The sequence below is a fragment of the Maylandia zebra genome, linkage group LG12 (assembly GCF_041146795.1).
Source record: "Maylandia zebra isolate NMK-2024a linkage group LG12, Mzebra_GT3a, whole genome shotgun sequence".
NCBI lineage: Eukaryota > Metazoa > Chordata > Actinopteri > Cichliformes > Cichlidae > Maylandia > Maylandia zebra.
This window is the reverse complement of record NC_135178.1, coordinates 27,466,027-27,485,283: the sequence shown is the minus strand read 5'-3', so window position 1 is coordinate 27,485,283 and position 19,257 is coordinate 27,466,027. Positions and strand designations below refer to the sequence as shown.

The window sequence follows — 19,257 nt, the reverse complement described above, 5'->3', positions numbered from 1 at the left end:
CCTCAGTATAGCTTACCCTGGATCAGTTTTTATTTCACAAGCAAGTGTAATTAAAAACTAGAATTAATAACTGCTAACCGATCCAGAACCTGTGCTACTTAATACTAAAGGGACAAAAGTATTTTTAGCTACACAACCATCATCAGACATTAAAGTAAAATAATAATTTGTAATGGGGACTTAATAATAGCACACTGGGCACGTTGATTATGGTTAAAATGTTTATTAAAAAAAATATGGAAAAAAAGAACCACGCCGACAAACTAACAGCCAGACAAGTCATTTTATTGCATTGAAACAAATAGTATACCATTTTGTGTTAGTAGTGTTAACATTTATTTTTTCCACTCGGACAAAATGTAGTGTTTTCATTCAATAAAATGAACGGATAAAATAATCTGCTAGATATCACGAATTTAAGAACAATTTCCTGAAATAAGGTACTTTTTTTTTTAAATGCACAATACTTTCAATCCTGTTGTCATGCAGAACACTAAGTGTTAGTTTCCAAGCCATATGGCAACATAAACGAGAAGTTTACAAGCCACTGTTTTGTTGTGATATTTTAGATAGCATGCATCAATTTCACAAAGACATCCGAGGCCAACGAGGAAGATGTGTAAAGCAGCAAGTTTACACTGGTATACAAAGCACATATTCAAAAATTCTACAGTGTAAACACTCATTAAAAATGAAGATGAACCTCAGAAAACAGCGGAAACTTTAAAGAAAAATTGCTCGTCTGCAGCTGCAATGAAGCGATCTCTAGCCTTACATACACTTTGTCTGGCAAAGCGAATCTCCTATGGAAAGATAGCAATGCAAAGCGGAGTAAGCTAAAAAAAAAAAAAAAAAAAAAAAAAAAAAAACAGGATCACAATTCTTATTCACTTTATATACAACAAATATATATTTCAAATCTGACTCTGAATTTTCCTCTCATTAACTAAATAGTAGAGGGAATATAATGCCATTTTATATAAAACATCAGGAGATTTTGTATTGCAAGAAAGTAAGGGGAAAACAGAAAATCACACTTATGTACAGTTTGTTGCATTAATAATAAGATTTCCAGGACAATAAAAAGGTGCCAGTCTGTTGATCAAAATCAACATAAATCCTGTAACACACTGTAACTTATAACCTTCGAAGCACTGCTTGTTTAAAAAAAAAAAAAAAAAAAGCAAGCTTCGAAGGAACAGAATATGCAGCCATGTTTAAATACTCAGTTACATCCCCTCTTTAAAATAATCTTGGAAGATTATGATCTCCTATACTGAAAGTGGCTTATTCAGTACTGATGCAAGCTGTCGCCTCATAAATCAAAATTCAGAGCAGTTTTCTGAGAGAAAGAAAGGGGGGATACAATTTTCTCAGTAGTCAAAGAGGACTGACTGCCTGCCTGTTATCAGTTCGTCTGTGAAGACAGAGTTAAAGTTCGTTTACGTCATGATTCACGTCACAGTAGGTTTGCTTAAAGCTTGTTGGCTGGAGGCACTGAGAAACAACAGACCACATCTGCCGTGCGGGCAAGCCCTGGCCTGACTCTAAAAGAAGAAAAGAAAACAATACATCTTGCTTATTGTGTCAAATTATAAGCTTTCTATACTCATTTGTATTCAATGAGCATTTCTAGTCATTATCTATCATTTCTCTCCTTTGGTCCCTTTATCTAACCATAGAATTTAAAAGGCGGCATATATATATATTATTATAAAACATTTGTTTAAATGTACTGCAGACCAAAAGACAGTAAACACATAAACACAGCCTACCAAAATGATATTAAGTTCTTGTGCAGAACTCTCTAAAGAAACCAAAGAAATCTTCGCAATCCACACCGACACACCGAGAAGCCATAGCACTCACTAAAACTGATGACAAATGACATCTCCTGTACATTAAACTAAAGTGTGGGTGGGATCCAGATACTGAAATACAGTGCACTTTCAGTCAATTCTGAATCACACTAGCGTAAGACATTGCCTTATTACTCATAAATGTTGCTGTTAACAATGTGTGAAATTTGATGGTGCAAAGCATTGGAAGCGTTGAATTTTGAAAACGTTGATTACCCACCCAACTAACTCGCATCAGTTGAAAATGTATAATATCAATCATCATCTCGGAGGATAATACAAGTATCAGCCTGACCGTGAAATCCGTTTCGCGGCAAACCCCCCCCCCCAAAAAAAACAAAAAACAAAAAACAAACTCTACTAGTAATGAAGGCAAAACAGAAGGCAAGAAAACATTACATATTCGTGTGTTTGTTCATTATAATACATCACTTTGTATTCATGTTTTTAGCTTATAACAGTGTATATCCGATGGGTTTATCACCCATATATTTCCAGACCATAATACAAAGCACCACACCCACATCTGTGTAAACTAAAGATGATTCTCATCAATAAGTGCATAGTTCCACTGATATCCCCCTGTTTCAACAGTTATTTGTGAACTGTAAATCACATGTGAGAGGACTTGAGCTTCAGTCCTGTAGCTGTCTCAAAGCAGGTAAGATTAAACCAATGGTGGAACAGCAGAAGACATGAACAATTAAAACTGCTCCTTTCCTAAAAGGTACTTATAAAGTATTTTCAGGTGCCATTATAAAGTTTGAAGCTGTGCTGCATTCAGTTTTTCTCTGTAGTGAGAAGTGAGTAAAGCTTACATCACCAAAAGAAAGAAAGGAAGAAAGAAAGGTAAGCACACTAAACACAGGAAATGCCATTTGGAAATGCCCATCACACAAAGTCACAGATCAGACACCGGGTCTCCAGAGGGTGCATATATAGTATGGTAGAAAGAGGAGAGGTATGAACAAATCATTTGAGGAGTTTTGCTGCCATGATAGAAATGTTTTGATTTATAAATATACAGATTTATATTCATAATCCAAGGACGAGAAAATAACAAGACACATTTCTACGTGTTTGGCATAAACGTCAGAAAATGACTTATTAACTGCTGCTGTCGAAATGCAACAATCATGTAGTGCTACATCAGAAGGGATACTTAGCTAGACTATGTGGCTTAGCCTTGCGATACATGACACTGGTAACAGTAATGATGAAAATAGTTTCACATTAAACCCCCTGACCTGGCGACTAGTACTGAGAGAGAGATGATCTCATGGTTTTGTTGATGACAGCAGGTTTGTGAGCCAGGATGCTGCTGAAGACGACAGCTGTCGTTTCTCCCCTGTATTCTCCTCTCCATCCGGGAGAAGGAATTGAGTGGAAGCAACAGAGGTAGGGGATCCCAGTGAAGGTGCCAGGCTGCCCATTTCTGCAGCATCCACGGGGGAGTCCAACTGCCAGGAGCCCTGGGGCTTGTAGCCGCCAGAACAGGCAGCCTGTGGCTCTAGGAAAGACTCGGGTGAAGGCAGATCCATGTCATCACTTGGGGCTCTAGGTTGCATCTGAGGTCGATAGCCTCCTCCTCCATAGCTGACCAACCGATCAAGCTGGGGTTGGTGGCACTCGGAAGAACCCTGTGGATCCAGCTGGAGGACCAAAGAAGACCCTGAGGTCTGGATCCCTGTGTATGTCACATCGGTGTGAGCTGAACTCATAGACGATATAGAAGAAGCAGACGAGTCTGGGAAACGTGGCCTTATGGGACGCTCATCTACCATTTGGTTATAGTAGCGTAATGACGTTGGTTCATCTGTGTCAACTGACTCATCTCCTATTCCCTGCCCTGCATCATCCTCATCTTCCTCAGGAATGGCAACAAGCATATCTTTAATACAATCATACTCAGGTGTTTCTACAACACACACCATGCTGTGGGGAGATGGCTTCACGTCCAATGGACCCTGAAAGAGACAGAGTCAGTTAAATATAGTTTCACAAGACAGCATAAAAAAATAACACATAAAAAACAGGGAATGAGCTTTTGTAATCACAAAGGAAGCACAAGGAAGTTTCTAAGGATCATACTGGATTAAGCTAATACTGTACCCGTGTCCTGGGCCAATCACTGGGAAGCTTGGGCTCTGGAATATCTGGATAGAATGCCTTCTTTACCCTGGTAGGAGCAGAATTTTAATTTTAACATTTAGAATATCAAGTGCCTGAATAATAATAAAAAAAAAAAAAAAAAAAAGATGCTCTGCATTGCTGCCTTGAATTATAAAATCATCTCTTGCATACATGCAAACAAGAGAGAAAGACTAGCAAAAATAGCAGCACAACAGTCTTACCACTTCCTTTTCTTGTAGCAAGTGAAAGTGACGATGGCCAGCAATAAAGTTACAAGCCCCAAAGAAGTCAAGATCTCCAAGATGAGCCAATCAGCTGTCAGGATAGGACAAAGAGTATTAGAAATGCTACACTACCAATTTACCTACATCTAAGTACAAATTACGCTATCGATACATATATACATACACACATAGATGCATGCATCATACATGAGAATCTTTAATAATGCTGACAGACTGACATAATAAATAAAACTAGATATTTACGTACTGTAGGGCTCTATTGTTACAGTGGCAGTGGTGCCTGTGTTCTCCCCTGCTGCAGTGTAGGCCTTGACAGTAAATTTGAAGGTCCCCTTAATGAAACCCTTTGCGAAATCCTTTGCTGTGTAGCTCATCGTTTCTGGATCAGACACATTCTCTGTTCAAAGGGTAATGAACGAGTAAGGAGAGAAAAGAAGAAGAAAAGTATTAACCAGAAGCAAAATGCACACATTGTGATGAACTGCAAAATCATAATTATTCATGATCTTTGTCCTTTTAAAGTATCGTACTGTAACAGTTTTATTGGTTAAACAGGAGGAGAATCATAAATATACCTAGTAGTTTGAACTGGTAACCAGTGCTGTTGTAAATATTGTAGCCCAGGAGGAAGCCTCTTCTGTTCACCAGTGGAATCTCTTTCCAGGTGAGAAGAATATCAGCGTTCTGCTGACTGGCTGACAGAGTCAAAGCAACAGAAGGGACTGTGGAAACCACAAAAGGTGGGAAAAGGTTGGAGGAGCATGGCGAGAAGGAGAAAAGTTGTCCGCGATTAAAACACACAGCGCCATTTTTTTTGTTTATTTGCTTGTTTGCTTGTTTTTTAAAGATAAGCTTTCAGTGTGCAGCGGTATCCCTACCCAGCTCCTGCGTGTATCCCTGCCAGCGCTTCAACAGTTCCCTGGCATCTGAGGAGCAGCTGTACAAGGACAAGTTGTATCTCACACCTGGCTGGAACGTAGCTGATGACAGAGAAACAGATTATTGTGCGTTATGCAACACAATTTAAAATTCGACAGCCCCTTTCAGTGGAGTTATTTGAGGTCACTGAGGTTGTTGTAAGCTGAAAATCATCTTAATATCTTAAACCTCTTTCTGACGCGTACTCTCTCCTGTTAATCTGAATGTGACCTCTCCATATCAGAATGCACGCTCTGACCACTTTTCCATAAACCTCGAGCCAAGCACATTTTACGCAAACATTTTTAGCACAAGAGTGACTACTTGCAGTCACAAGACTGCAACTGCACGGGTGTCCCTCCAACATCTTGAGTTTCCCAGCTCATTAAAACATATCAGTGTTTTGGAGAATGCCTAAACAAACCTTTGCCACGAGATACATGCTTTCAGTCACAGTACCAGTGACAGGTCAGATTAGCAAGTTAACAATTCATCACATAGTTGCAGCTTCCCGAATCCATCAGTAACAAAGTTTGAGAGTTGTGTATCTAGCACAAGAGCAGTAAGTTTAACAAATTATCCTGCAAGAGACACAGAGACAAGATTGATTGCAAGCAAACACTTGATGTGTAATTCACTTCAATCAGGTGAGCAATTACATACAGTTAGATTTTAATAATTGCCAACACATAATAATACAACACATAATACTGTAGTAACACTGTAGTAATACTGTCAGTAATTTTGCCTCCTATCAATGCTATTGGCTGTTTTGAATGGAGCTATGAGGAACGTTAGTATAAAAATGGCTCATCTCTGAAAACTAGAAAACAGCAATATTATCTATTCCGTGTCTGAAAAGACCTGAAATTACTATACACAGTCAAGAATAATACTAACAGAAAGACAACAAAGTTTGTACCAACAATCAAAACACATACAGCACAGTGCTAAAATCCACTGAAATCAATGCTCCGTTTTCACAGGCTGACAGTTGTTGCATACCTGACTCAATGGAAACATTAGTGGTTCCAGCAGGCAACTTAATCCACTCTACAGGGCAGTCTTGTGGGCAGAAGGCATCAAGCCACTCTACCACATATCCACAGGTGGCATTGGCATTGTTTTCCCAGAACAGGGGAAAACCTTGGTCTGTATAAACTATCCTGGGCGCAGCAAGGGGTTCCACACCTGGAAGGATGAAAACAAGCTTAGCAATGTAGAAGCCACATCTATTCACTGTTTCTACACAACAGAGTGCTACTTTAGGGTTTCAACAACGACGCATGTTATACGAGTGAAAGCAGACGCTAAAACACCAGAAAGTTCTCCTTAGAAGCTGCCAGCAATGTCACATTAGGTCAAGTGTGCTGTTGAAATATAAGATAAACATCTCACACACACACTCTCCCTCCACTTTCACATACTTGTCAAATGTACTCTTGCAGGTGGAGAAGATCCCGCATCATTCCTTGCAGTTACTTTTGCTACGACGCTGCCGTTATTGCTGAAGAAAGCGATTTCTGTGAGGTTGACTGGCATGGACCAATTATTCGGTGGCAAGGTTACAGCCGGCGCAAGTGCTCGATTTTCTTCAGGACTCCAAAGGAAAACTTCATATTGTGTCAGTTTACCGTGGCTCTGTCTTCGTGTTAGAGGCTAAAGGAGATCAGGAAAGAAATTATATTAAATCGCTTTCTTCTTATTGGGGTACATTTCATGGTACGTTAAACAGTGACCTGTGTCAAAGAAACAGGATAACGAATGAAAATGCACATGTTACTTGTCTGTGCATTATAGCTGTAGTCAACATGATGAATCTGTGCTTTTTCCAATTATACATGCATAAAGCAAATTGTCTAAAATGACCATGTAAATCTAAAACAGCTCAAGTCAAAGATGAAAAAAAAAAAACAAAAAAAAAAGACACATTACCTTCCAAATAACCTTCCCGGTGTTATCTGTGTTCAACCATATCCAAGCATCTGGGGTATCGGGAACTGAGAAAAGTCAAAAACATACAAACGTTATGTTACATTTCAGAGACTCTAGTCCTATAGAAATGAGGACTTCAAATATCCAGTATTTAGCAACAAATTTACTTCCTAGATTTCCTTAAAGTTGAATTAATTCAGGCAGACACCCAACAATTAATCACTAAAAAATTACTGATTGATAAAATTAGGAAATAATAAACACTTGCATCCCTAATTCTGCCAAAATAAGCAACACCACAAATAAATAATTTACCATAGGTTTTAGTTTTGAAGGAAGACAGTTTGCTCCAGTTTCCCCACTTCCAGAAATTCTGCTGGGCACCGCAGCGGACTTTAACACTGTAGTGCTCATCAGGATACAGGTCCGACAGAAACACAGACCTCAGACCCACACCAGAGAAAACACGCTGGAAACAGACATTCGATTTTATAAGCACGAATGAGAGAACATCCTACATGACCTCGCATTTCTTGAGGGCAATGTGGTAGGATGCAGTCCTAGAAGAATCAAAGTGATGATGTCTGACATATTGCACAACATACACAAGCGCAGACTTCTCACCTTTATTAGTTTTTCGTCCTCTGTTGCAGTGATCTCAACCTGGCAGACAAGTGCCAAGGAAGAATAACTGTCGTACTTCCAATGCCACGACAAAGAGGCATTCCAGGCATCGGCAACGACGCTCAGCAGATCTGGCGCCACTGGACACACTGAGGAGGAAGAAAGATTCAACAACATCAGAAAAGGAAAAAAGTATTTTTTATATATTTTTGATTTCTATATGTCTGTTTTACCAGAAGAGTATGTGCAGTGATGGAGAGAAGCTAAAGTTGAGCCACCTACCTCTGTGACTGAGTTCAGCAGTGTCCGTGAGGCTGTACTGACCGAGAAGATTCTTAGCTACCAGTGTCCAGTTACCCTCCCATGTGTCTAAAGTACAGGTTGCTTCTTTCTGTCCCACATCTTGGTTGACCTCACTGCAGTCCCTAAAAAAAAAAAAAAAAAGGCACAAAAAATTAGATTTGCTGTAAGTATAGCAATTCACAATAAAATGTAATCACTTCAAATTGTCTTTCTAACATATAGAAAAGGCACAGAATGAAAAACATTTTGGCCAGCGTTCAAGCTATTCCTGTAAAAGGCTTGGAAGTGTGCCAATCTGCTATCACATGGACTCACAGGGGCAAGTGGTCTCTTTGCCTAAGTGTTTTATATTTCTCGTCTTCCTCTCCCAGTAGTTTTTTTTTTCCATACAAAAAAAAAAAAAGGATTTTTAGAGAAAGGCAGAGGAACTGTCATAAATAATATAAACACATTGTTCAAATACAAACTAAGTGTGACCCGATGATGGCTAAAAGCAAAGTCTTGGACATAAAAGCTGAAAGGGCTTTCACATCTAATTTTGTAAAACAATCTTCTGTTTTCTTTCCATCCTGGGTTCATAGCATTTTTATCTGGAAGAAAACTGCTGGCACGGTACTGTGGAGAGCATCATCGCAGCTCTTCACTGAAAAAGTTCTGCCTATAATCATGCAGGTAATGCCAGTTGATGAGCAGCACACGTGTACATTTTATATACGTTATTCTTGCCTGAGGAGAGAGGTTTAAGGCACTGCAGTTGGACCCTTTTGCTTCTGTGACCTACTGGACAAATCATTTTTGTGCTCACACTGGATAAAAAGCTTTAGGTGGCAAAAAAGAAACATCCAACATGCGGTTTGGACAGGTTTGGACGGATGTAGGATTGTTTGAAAAATACAGGTAAAGGTTCCCTGTAATGTCCATGTATTCTAGAACCTGCAGATGTTTTCTGTGAATGAGTGATTGTACAGTTCTACTGTTCCCTTTTGTGAGTGAGACTGCGTACCTGTTGTTCACAAAGTAGCGAGTTCCTCGTTGACTGCCATACAAGTGAGTGTCTCGTCCTTTACCCCACTGGCACACAGCTGATCTTAAGTCATGAGTCTCACATTTAAAATCAATGGGCAGTGGTGGATCTGGGGATGTGGGCAAAAAAAAAAAAAAAAAAAATCTCAGTCACATTTTTAGAGTCGTAAATATTAAAAGATATAAATGAATGTATTTTTCTGCCATGCCCAAAACATTAACCCAGATTAGATCTAAACATATTTCAAACGTGTTTATCTTACATCCAACAAACACAACGGCTCCATACAGTTTTTCCTTGTCTTCTGGCAAACAAAGCATGTTGCTCCCTGACTGGCGAGAGGCCACCAGATTAAACACTGTAGTGGAATAGGTCCGCCTGCTCAGTCGTGTCACGCTCGTGGTGTTCCCGTCGTACTTTAGCTTATCTAAGACCAGCCCTTCATCCAAAATGCAACAGAAGGTGATGTTGGCCCCCACAGGTAAAACTTTGTCCTGGGGAAATACCTTAACTCTCTGCTCACTATTGGGGTGATCATTTCCTGAAATAGAAAACAGATCGAGAAAGAATAAAAAAAAATTGAGTTAAGAGAGTAGTAAGGTGTAAAAAGACACTGATATGCACAAGGCAAATATTTTAGGAGGTATACATTTTAAAAGAATGAGGCCTTAATGAGAACATGCCAACAGGATACTAACTGGGTACTTAGATCTTCATCTTCTCTTTCTCTCTCTGTTCCCTCTGCTCGTCTGATCACAACTTTGGAATTCCCTACCCCCGGACCTCAGAAATATTAGTTCATTCTCTCTTTTTAAGTCCACCCTCAAAACTCATCTGTTTAAAATTGCCTATTCTTAAATTTCTGTATGTTTTAACTTTTATCTTCTATTTTTATCATTGTGTATATTTCCAGTTTTTATCTGTTGTACAGTGTCCTTGGGTGCTTTGAAAGGCGCTATTTAAATAAAATGTATTATTATTATTATTATTAATATTACTTAGGTTTTAACTAATTACTGATGGTCTATAATATACATCCGTGCCACTGACCTTGAAGTGTCTCAGTCTGACTCCATTCACTTGTAGTGTGCCCATCTCTTGAGCGGATTTTGACTGACAGGGAGGTACACTCCAGGGGGTTAACTGAAGTCCACGTCCACTGGTGCAGACCACTCACCTTATTCACTGTCGGAGAGACTGTCTCCTACAGAACATACACAGAATGCACAGTTCAAACAAGTAACTGGTGAAATATTGCGACCGTCATAGAGAAGAAATCACCTACTTAGTGCACACAAAACCTAAAGTTCACGTAAAATCAAAGCAATCACTACAGGAAAATATGCAGCACAAGATGACGATTCCCTTTTGAAAAAAAAAAAAAATACTATACAATACCAAAGATGATTTTCAAAACAATGTTACCAGTACAGCAAATCTTCCTACACTCATAATTACTACAATTGCTTTAAAATTCCATGACAAAACAAGTTCGTAGAAAATGAAGTGCTCTTACATAGAAGACAGTTTCATTGAATTCAGTTCTTAGAATGATGAGGTCAAAGGTCGTCGCGCCTCCTCCCAACCAGGATATGGAGAGTTCCTGTGTGTACCAGTTAGGAGACAGCGTCACCCGCTGAGGTACTGTAAGGCCTGGGGGGGGAAAAAAATCCCATTAGGGTTTAGTGATTATAGGACACACAGTTTAACTCTAAATGGCTTCTTAGAATTAAAGAAACCTTCAACATTAGATGAGTTCAGCAGAGCAGAATATCCGATTTATTAAAGTTAAGGTTTCCTTCACGTGTTTCAGTTCTTACCAGTATCTGCATGAGTGTGTGAAGTCGAAAACCCCAGGACAATCCACAGGAGCCAGACAAAGCCACTGCTAATAAGCTTTGAGGTGGGAGTGAGACTTAAGTGAGCCATTTTTATCTACTGGCCAAGCGTCCGCTTACAGATCCTGATGAAGTGATGGTCCTCTTCACTACACTACCGTGTTAAAACATCCTGAGAGGCAAAACCTATACAGAGGAAGGCCTGTGGAAAAACCCAGAAGGACAGAGTTCAAAACAACGATAAATGTATCATGTATCATGTTAAAACATAGATATTATTAAAAAAAGAAAATAACAGCCTGGCTGTGAAAAAAAATAATGCTAATGACCGAGAGTTACTTGGGGACACTGTGAAGCTGTCCGGGTTGAAGTCATGTAAACATAATGTTTTTTCCATGAAAATATTCTGGCATGCAGTGTTTTTAAGAAATGTTCTTTAGGTTTGTTTCTGACACTGCTGGGTTCCCTGGGGACCAATGTGTTGAACTGACTTCAATTTTTGCAATACCTCACTGCAAGCTGCCATTCTTATGTTACTTCTTGCCAAAGCCAGATGTACAACTGCCAAGAAAAGTCAACCGTAAGGAGAAAAAAAAAAAAAAAACCCAAAAACTTCGCCGTGGCAGCTGTTTAAGCACACACATCACACACACTGGTTATGAAAATCCTCCTGTTCCTGGTATTTGGATTATCCTGTACTTGTCCTCCTCTTAAAGGTCCTAGTTTTTTATTTTTTCTAAGCCGTTTTGGAGGGTTTTGATTTAACACTGCTCCTATCAACCGGACTTATGAACAATCAGAAAGATACAGGCAAACTAGATACAAAGACAACTGTGGCACCAGCATTGCAGGTTCTTTTGGCTGCCGGACGTATCTGCATGTTTGATTTGGCACAGACTTTATGCCTGACGCCCTTCCTGACACAAACCTCCCACTTACCCAGGCTTGGAACCGGCACTACCAGTACACTAGCTTTGAACGCCCCAAGGCTGACTCTGTGTCTCCTCCCGGTTTCGAAATGAGGATCTTTTGCACACGTTATCCACAGCACCATACAGCCCCACAGCTGTGGGTCAGACAAGACAAGAACATGTATGCCATGCAGCTGGAACTTTTTGTGCATTTAACAGGTGCTCTACATATAATCTTGCATTGCTTGACCCTACAGATTAAAGCCACTGACTAAAATCATTGTGCAATATAAAAGATTGATGTAGCTATGGCAACATTACCAGTTAGTCCTGTCTTGAGGCTTTGAGCTGAGCTTTGTGGGCATTACGACTTAGCCACTGTGGGCCAATGTGTGCTCACACAAAGTGAGTTATGAATCAGAAAGCAGGTCCACCCTAAAGTACGCCCTACTTTATCCCCTTTTTTATTCTAACAATTTAATAAATGATCTTTAGGTTGTATTAAATAAAACTTTAAACTACGGGCTGAGACTATAAAACCACTGGGGAGGTATTTACTGAGATCATGGATAAAATGAGCCAACGGGTCATTTTTCCATTCATCTCTATACAAACAGACAGACTCCAACCTATGTCCAACTTTTATATATAGTCTATGATAGATGAACACATTTAACTATTCCTACCAGGACTTTGGGTTAATTGAAAGTAATGTAAGCTGAGTAGACACACTTGCATGTAAAGGCAGCTGGCAGCAGTGTAGATCGAGCTGAAGATAACTTGTACAACAACGCAGAGCTATCTTTTTCAGGGAAATATCAAGCCAACCATTTATTTTCACTAAATGGAATGTCAGAGTGTATTCAATTCTAATGTCAACAAAACTCCTTCCACAGGTACTGCCAGTCAAAAATCTGTACCACCTCGGCCTGCTCACCGTCTGTTTGGCTGCCCTCTAAAACCACACAAATCGTTCACAGCTGTTATGGTAAACCACAGCTGCACTCAAATACTCTGCAACTTTTTGGGATTTTGAATTCTACTTTTTTATTTTTTTGTTAAATTGTGTAATACATTACATTTCAGTTTGACCCCTGACCTCCCTGTAACTTACAGGACTGTTGCCAACTTAGTAGCTTTGTTAATAGATCTGGCAAGCGTTCCTAGTCCCTATTGAAAAATTGACAGCGGTGCTGTCATCAAGAGTGATGTTCACATCCCCATTGCACTCTACCAGGCTCAGAGCAGACACAGGCCTGCGCTGCAGAGTACGACACATTCTGCTGCTTCTAAATTTGTCTTTGAGTGACGATTTTCTTTTTCTCAGCTAATCAGACATGAATCTTTCCACCCACTGACCAAAGCTTATTGTAGATTGCTATCAAATATGCAAGTACATAAATTGGTATTCTAGATAGCTCTACAGCAAACAGCTTATTCATTCTGCTAGATAAAACTGCCAGTTTGTCTGGCAGAAGCAGCTTAAGAAGAATGAGACAGGCATTTATCATTTCACAACATGTGAGAACAAAAATATTTTTTGCACCCTCTTTAAAATATGATTAAATACATAAAAATACTTGCAAACATAAACTTTAAGTCGTGACTCATGTATGGTGTACATTGGGTGCCTGATTTTCTTCTAAAGTTAGATAATTTAACACAAAATGTGTCGCAGTGCACAGGGACGGAATAATCGAGTCTTAACCCCGATGAACCTGCATGTGGTTGTGTACGCATATAAATCTCAGTTCTTGTGTTTTGAACCATCACTGACATTTGCAGTTCATCTGGTTTCCCTCGAGACAGGCTGGGGCAGGCCTCAAACGTCTCTTTAGCTTGACAAAAACACGCCTCTGAAAAACAACCAAGCCCTTTGCAGCAATAACGTGACATGTTTCAAATAGATGAGCAAACAATTCCTGCTAAAACCTTAAGCCTCGTTGCCAAATAAGTGATCCTATCAGTACTCCATAGTGACATTGAGTATGACCGTGCAGCATCATGCGGATATATTTTTAGATGGCTGTTTCATTAATTCATGACGTGGCCCACTGCAAACTTTGCAAATACCACAAGAGTACGAGAGCTACTGGATTTCATAACTCTTTTGTGTCAAGGACAGATTCAACATAAGATAAGAAAAAGATTCTATTTATCCTGGCAGAGGGAATAAATTAGAACAAATTTATAATCTGCTTCAAATCTTGAAAGCCTTGTGTTTGTTTCTTAACACTACAGTTCTTTGTTAAAGCTATAGGCTATGGCAGTCATTAACTGAAACATCAATCTACACAGTAGACCAGCAGTCAGTGGATTTAAAGATCAGTTTTTTTCTTTTGACTCCTAAAGTAGTTACAGATATCTTCATGTTTGTTTGTTGGCTGTGATTTAGACATGACACGTGAATAAATAAACCTCGCGGTCATCGATCTAGCTCTTTCTGCATGCATAGCAACTGCATTTTCCTTTCTAAGCAGCTGCTTCTTCTGCATTCAAAAAGCACACTAAACCCAGCAGTATTAATGTGATTTATTTAATGGGACTTTCTGCAGAGCTGGCTATAGCAGTTCAAAAATCTTCTGTTTTTTTCCTGCCATTAAAGTGCACTTCACATGAAATTCAGAGGAACTGTTCAATATAAATACAGCTGAGTGGAGTCAGTCTATTACACATTTTTGTGCTTGCACCAAAACAACAGTTTTATTCCATGTTTTGTGGTTTCCCACGTGAGAGGGCATTCTCCTTTCTTTGAGGATTATTTTTCCAAATTTTCACACCACGTTGAAATGTTTTACAAGCCCCAACACAATTCTTTGAGCCTCAGGGTACAAGACAAAAACAACAGCAATTTCTCTTTTTAAACAGGCTGCACTGATGGGAAGTGAGGGCATTGGGGGGGTGTCTGTACATTCTGGGAAATCTCATCCAAGAAACTGATAGCTAAAAATGCACATCAGCACACAAATCAATACCTCTCTGCTGAGCTCTGGCTCTTGTCTTTGGAGCAGTGATGAATGTGACCACAAACAACAAAAACCACAAGGATGTTGTTACTTAAAAACTAAGCCTAAACCTCATATGTATGCCTGCAGTAACCCTATTTTAGGAAAGCGCAGACTCACCTCAAAGACAACACCGTGACTTCAAGCTTGCCACCTCTTTCCACACCACAGTTTGCTCCCGGCTGTATATGCAGCTGCGTAAAGAGGCTCTGAAAAGCCATGAAGATTGTCCAGGTATACTCCCACGCAAAACACCACAGGCAGGACTGACTGTCAAATGAAGCTAACATTTCTAAGAATCCAAAGTACAGGAGAGATGTACTCCAGTTACTGGTACTTTAGGGACTGCGCCATAAACACAGTTACTGGCATGTCCATGGCAAGAATCAGTACATCTATGTATACATGAGAGCCCATCTGGGAATTTACATGCGGCGTCTGACGAGCTGTAGATTGTAAGTGATCTGTGATTATAGTAAATGACAAATGTTTGTCCACAGAGACCTATTAGAACTTGGCGATTACTAACTGATACTACTAACTGTAGTGGCCTTGATAGGTCAAAAGCACTGCAACGTAGCAAAACACACAAAAAAAGAAAAGTGCTGCAAAAGCAAGCAAAACAGAACTGATTAAAACACAACAGAAAGAGAAAAAAAACATAGAAAAGCTCATAAAAAGCCTCACAAAACACAAAGGAAGTGTTTTTGGGGAGATAAGCTAACAGTCATAGCAAACCATGCAAATAAAACACAAATTAACTTGCATCATTTTCTCCCTCACAGCAGAATTAGTATGTTTTGGGCTAATTTCCATTCTTTTTTTTTGTGTATTTTGCAGCAATTTTCTATTTGCTGGTGTTTTTCTAAGTTGCAGTGTGTTTGATCTTTCAGGGCCACCATAACTGACTCTTTTAACTCTAGTGTCAAACTAAAACACAAGAACTGAGAAAAGTATGAAGATAAACTGTTATTGCTATGTGATTCTTATTGATGCTACAAGCAAGGCCAGGAGACAAAATAAAACTGAACAAAAACTGAAAACTAAACTGAAAAAGAAGACAGAGACAGAATTACCTGTGCTTGGACAGAAACACCTCAAAATATTACAAAATTCTTATTGTCTATATACATAAATATTATGATGAATTACACTTTAATCTGCCTCAGGCAATGGGAGATACTTTGTGGTTGTGTGATTTCTGCCCTTGTTCATTTGCACAAATGACCTTACAAATACAGACTGGAAAGAGCAATGAGGCCCTGTGACTGATAGTATTATCTTTAGCCAAATGTGGAGGCAATCTTTGCGTCTGTTCCAGCCTGCAGTCAGCAGAGCTGTCATTGCTTTTTAATACAGCGGGACCAAAGAAATGAACAATCAGTGAAACACAAGCCATTGTATTTGAGCCTGCGCCTCTATCCACACCACCACACTGTGCAGCTGTGTAAAGCCACGTTTAGGGGAAAGCCATGGAAAATATCCAAGTGTACTTCAAACACCCATTTCCCATGTCTAGTGCTTCAGGGAGTTCACAAGTCACAAATAATACAAACAGTTACTGACAGACGCAAAGTTAGGTGCTTGTTTTCTCCCAAGGGTTTGTTTGTATGCGTCTTGGCTAGTGCACTTGTCCTTTGCCCAGGGGAGTTAATAATTAAACCTTGTTTTTATTTCATATGACACAAAGTAATAATAAGACTATTATAGTTACAAGTTTCCAGATTCCAACAATATTTTCCCCACACCAACAGAACATGAGAAATGCTTTTCACAGTAAGAGTAACAGTTATTAATCTGTCTCCTGTAAATGTACCAAAAGACATCCTGACGTTTAAAGATCATATAAAGGGATCGTTGTTCCCACTAGAACTGAGACCAGGACGAAAATAAAAATGAATGAGAGCCAAAGCCAAAATTACACCAAACCACCACTGCTTTAAGCTAAAAAGCAACTACTCAAGCAAAACATTACAAAAAGCTTAGAAAAATACCACACCTACCTAAATAGATGTAACTTTGTTTGATAAACCTTTTATATGCTGCAATGTTTTGTCAGTAAGCATTTTGCCCCAGGTAGCGGACTATATTGCATGAGCTTATCATTTTTATGTCTGCTCATATGTACATACAGATGCATACTATTTGAACAAAAGGCAATCAAAACCTTTGATAAGATTTTCCTTTGCCAAATCCAGGGAAACAGTTGTCTGCCTGTTCTCAGCCTACGCTCAGCAAAGCTGCCATTACTCTGTCATACAGTGACCACTGTGACCAAAGAAGTAAGCACTGAGTGGCTCTATGTAGCTGAGGTGACATTTTGAAACACGAGCTAAAGCTTCAGCTACTTATGTTCGACATTTAAATGGGAAGAGGGGAAGACCGGATGCTTGTTGGAGAATAAGTGAAAACGGGGAAAGTTACCAAATGAATGTCCGTGTGAACTGTCGGTGCTCTGACCTCAGTGGAAAGAAGACATTGAGTCCTCTGTGTATGTGTGTATGTGTGTGTGTGTGTGTGTGTGTGTGTAGCTTTTGGATGTCAACCACAAGGCATTTCCTTCCTTCCTTCCCTATTCCCTGTAGTTCTTTATGGATGAAAATGCTAATCTAAAAAAACAACTGGAAGTGAGTACAGCTCACTTCATATAATTTGTTTTTACATTTTTGCTTCCTAGCTTCTGACTTAAGCCAAATAAACACACACTGTCTACAGCTTAAATCAAGCAAGCCAAAAAGAGAACTATGCAAACTAGCAGTAGGTTAGCTTCTAGCGGAAACAACCAAGTGACCATTTGCAAAGCAAACATACCAACAGGGGACCTATTGTCCTCCCAGTTAGGGGTAGGTGAAACATATTTTTCCAGATTGTTATGGTGTCTGCTGCTTGTATGTCCCATGTTGAGTCATAAAACTACTAGACTACATGATGCAATAATGTATCTATTTTTATTAAATCCATCAGAATTTAATAAAAGTAATGTACGAAGAGGATACAGAAGATAACTCTTATTACTACTACTGAAAAGATGAAGACGTTGAAAATAACAGGGTGACAGCTTTCTGTTAGGTTTGAACAAATAGATATAAATAAATAAAATGCAACAAGGGATCATTTGCCTCACTTGTCATGTGCAGATACTTTAACACTTAAGAAGGATCGCCTGCTGATTCACTGGCACCTTAACTGTGCGCTGCCTGTATCCCTGCTTTTAGGTGTTACAAATGGTAGGAACTGTTGCCTGTAATATTAAGCAGCTACTGGGTAGGGTATGATAGAGTATGATAAAATACCCACCCAGGGTTTTGTAAGAACATGCTGTATGTTCCCAGATAGGGGATCTCTTTACCTGTCTGTGCATGTTTTTTTATCTGTTCACAGTTTAGTTTAAAAATGAACATGGACCTGTTTTATACCAAGAGACACAAGATAGAGGCGGCAAATGCCCAATCCATACTGCAACACACTGACTACCTGATTAAGAAACTGACTTCTCAATCTGTAAACCATAATCCCATAATTACAAAATATACATTATCACCATACACAGTTCAAATTTGTGGGTCCCAAATACACAGCAAAACAATCAAAAGCTGTAACCGTCATCCATTTATTCGTTTTTAAACTATTATGTGAATTTGTGGCTGATTCAGTTTAACAGACCAGCCCAACTGCACCATCACAGGACGGACAGTTTGCATCATTAGCATTAGCAAGTGAGAAGCATGGGGAATACCGCAACAGCAAACGCATCTTTAAAAACGCACACACTGTAATTATATTAAACTACACGGTAACTAAATATGAACGGTTTTTCATTTCCCTTGACTTCTTAACAATAGTTTTAATGATAATAACAGGGGATAAAGTCAGCCGACAGTCATTGTAAAGTCACTTAGAAGCCACCCACCACACACACGCAGACAGGCCACCGATATTTGGAAAACACTGTTAGCTGGAGTAGCTGCCCTAAACGAACTATCGCTAGCAGGACGTCCGAACACAAATAACAGCGAAATTACCTCTGATGTGACGAGAACTGGTTTTCGTTGATGTTTCGGATATATATTCAATTAATCCTGCTCCTTAATGACGTGATAAATAATTAAAGAGCCACGATATCTTCTCGATCCAGCCCCTGTCCCTGCCGTGCTGTTGGACCGTGCCCAGTGACTCCCGAGTGGGTTGGGATTACTGGAATACAGCGAACCGCGAGTAGACGTCTGGACTAGCCAATAGGATTCTTGTAACCTGCAGTTCACACAGGGAGAGGGCGTTGTCGTGCCGCGTTCAGGACACGCAGGACAAACCTGAGAAAACAATTACTCTATGATAGTACAAAAAACAACAAAAAAAAAAAACAACAAAAAAAAACAAAAAAACAAATCAGCTTCGATGTTTAGATGTGATGTTATGTGAAATCCCTGTTTTTTCAACTTACAGCAAATTGAATTGATTTATT

The 19,257-nt window shown here is 39.4% G+C and overlaps 1 protein-coding gene across 1 annotated transcript; it reads right to left on the bottom strand.

Moving 5' to 3' along the window:
* Positions 1–269: 269 nt before the first annotated feature.
* Positions 270–18,992, bottom strand: lifra (LIF receptor subunit alpha a). The gene is made up of 18 exons (XM_004547083.6): positions 18,818–18,992; positions 10,862–11,081; positions 10,558–10,694; positions 10,092–10,245; positions 9,304–9,582; positions 9,021–9,150; positions 7,997–8,139; positions 7,715–7,863; positions 7,406–7,559; positions 7,091–7,155; positions 6,583–6,814; positions 6,161–6,346; positions 5,116–5,217; positions 4,813–4,959; positions 4,485–4,634; positions 4,214–4,307; positions 3,972–4,038; positions 270–3,826 (listed from the first exon to the last, which is right to left on the bottom strand). The coding sequence occupies exons 2-18, from the start codon at positions 10,968–10,970 to the stop codon at positions 3,137–3,139; spliced, it is 2,988 nt and encodes a 995-aa protein (XP_004547140.2). The 5' UTR covers positions 10,971–11,081; positions 18,818–18,992; the 3' UTR covers positions 270–3,136.
* Between the last annotated feature and the right edge of the window lie 265 nt (positions 18,993–19,257).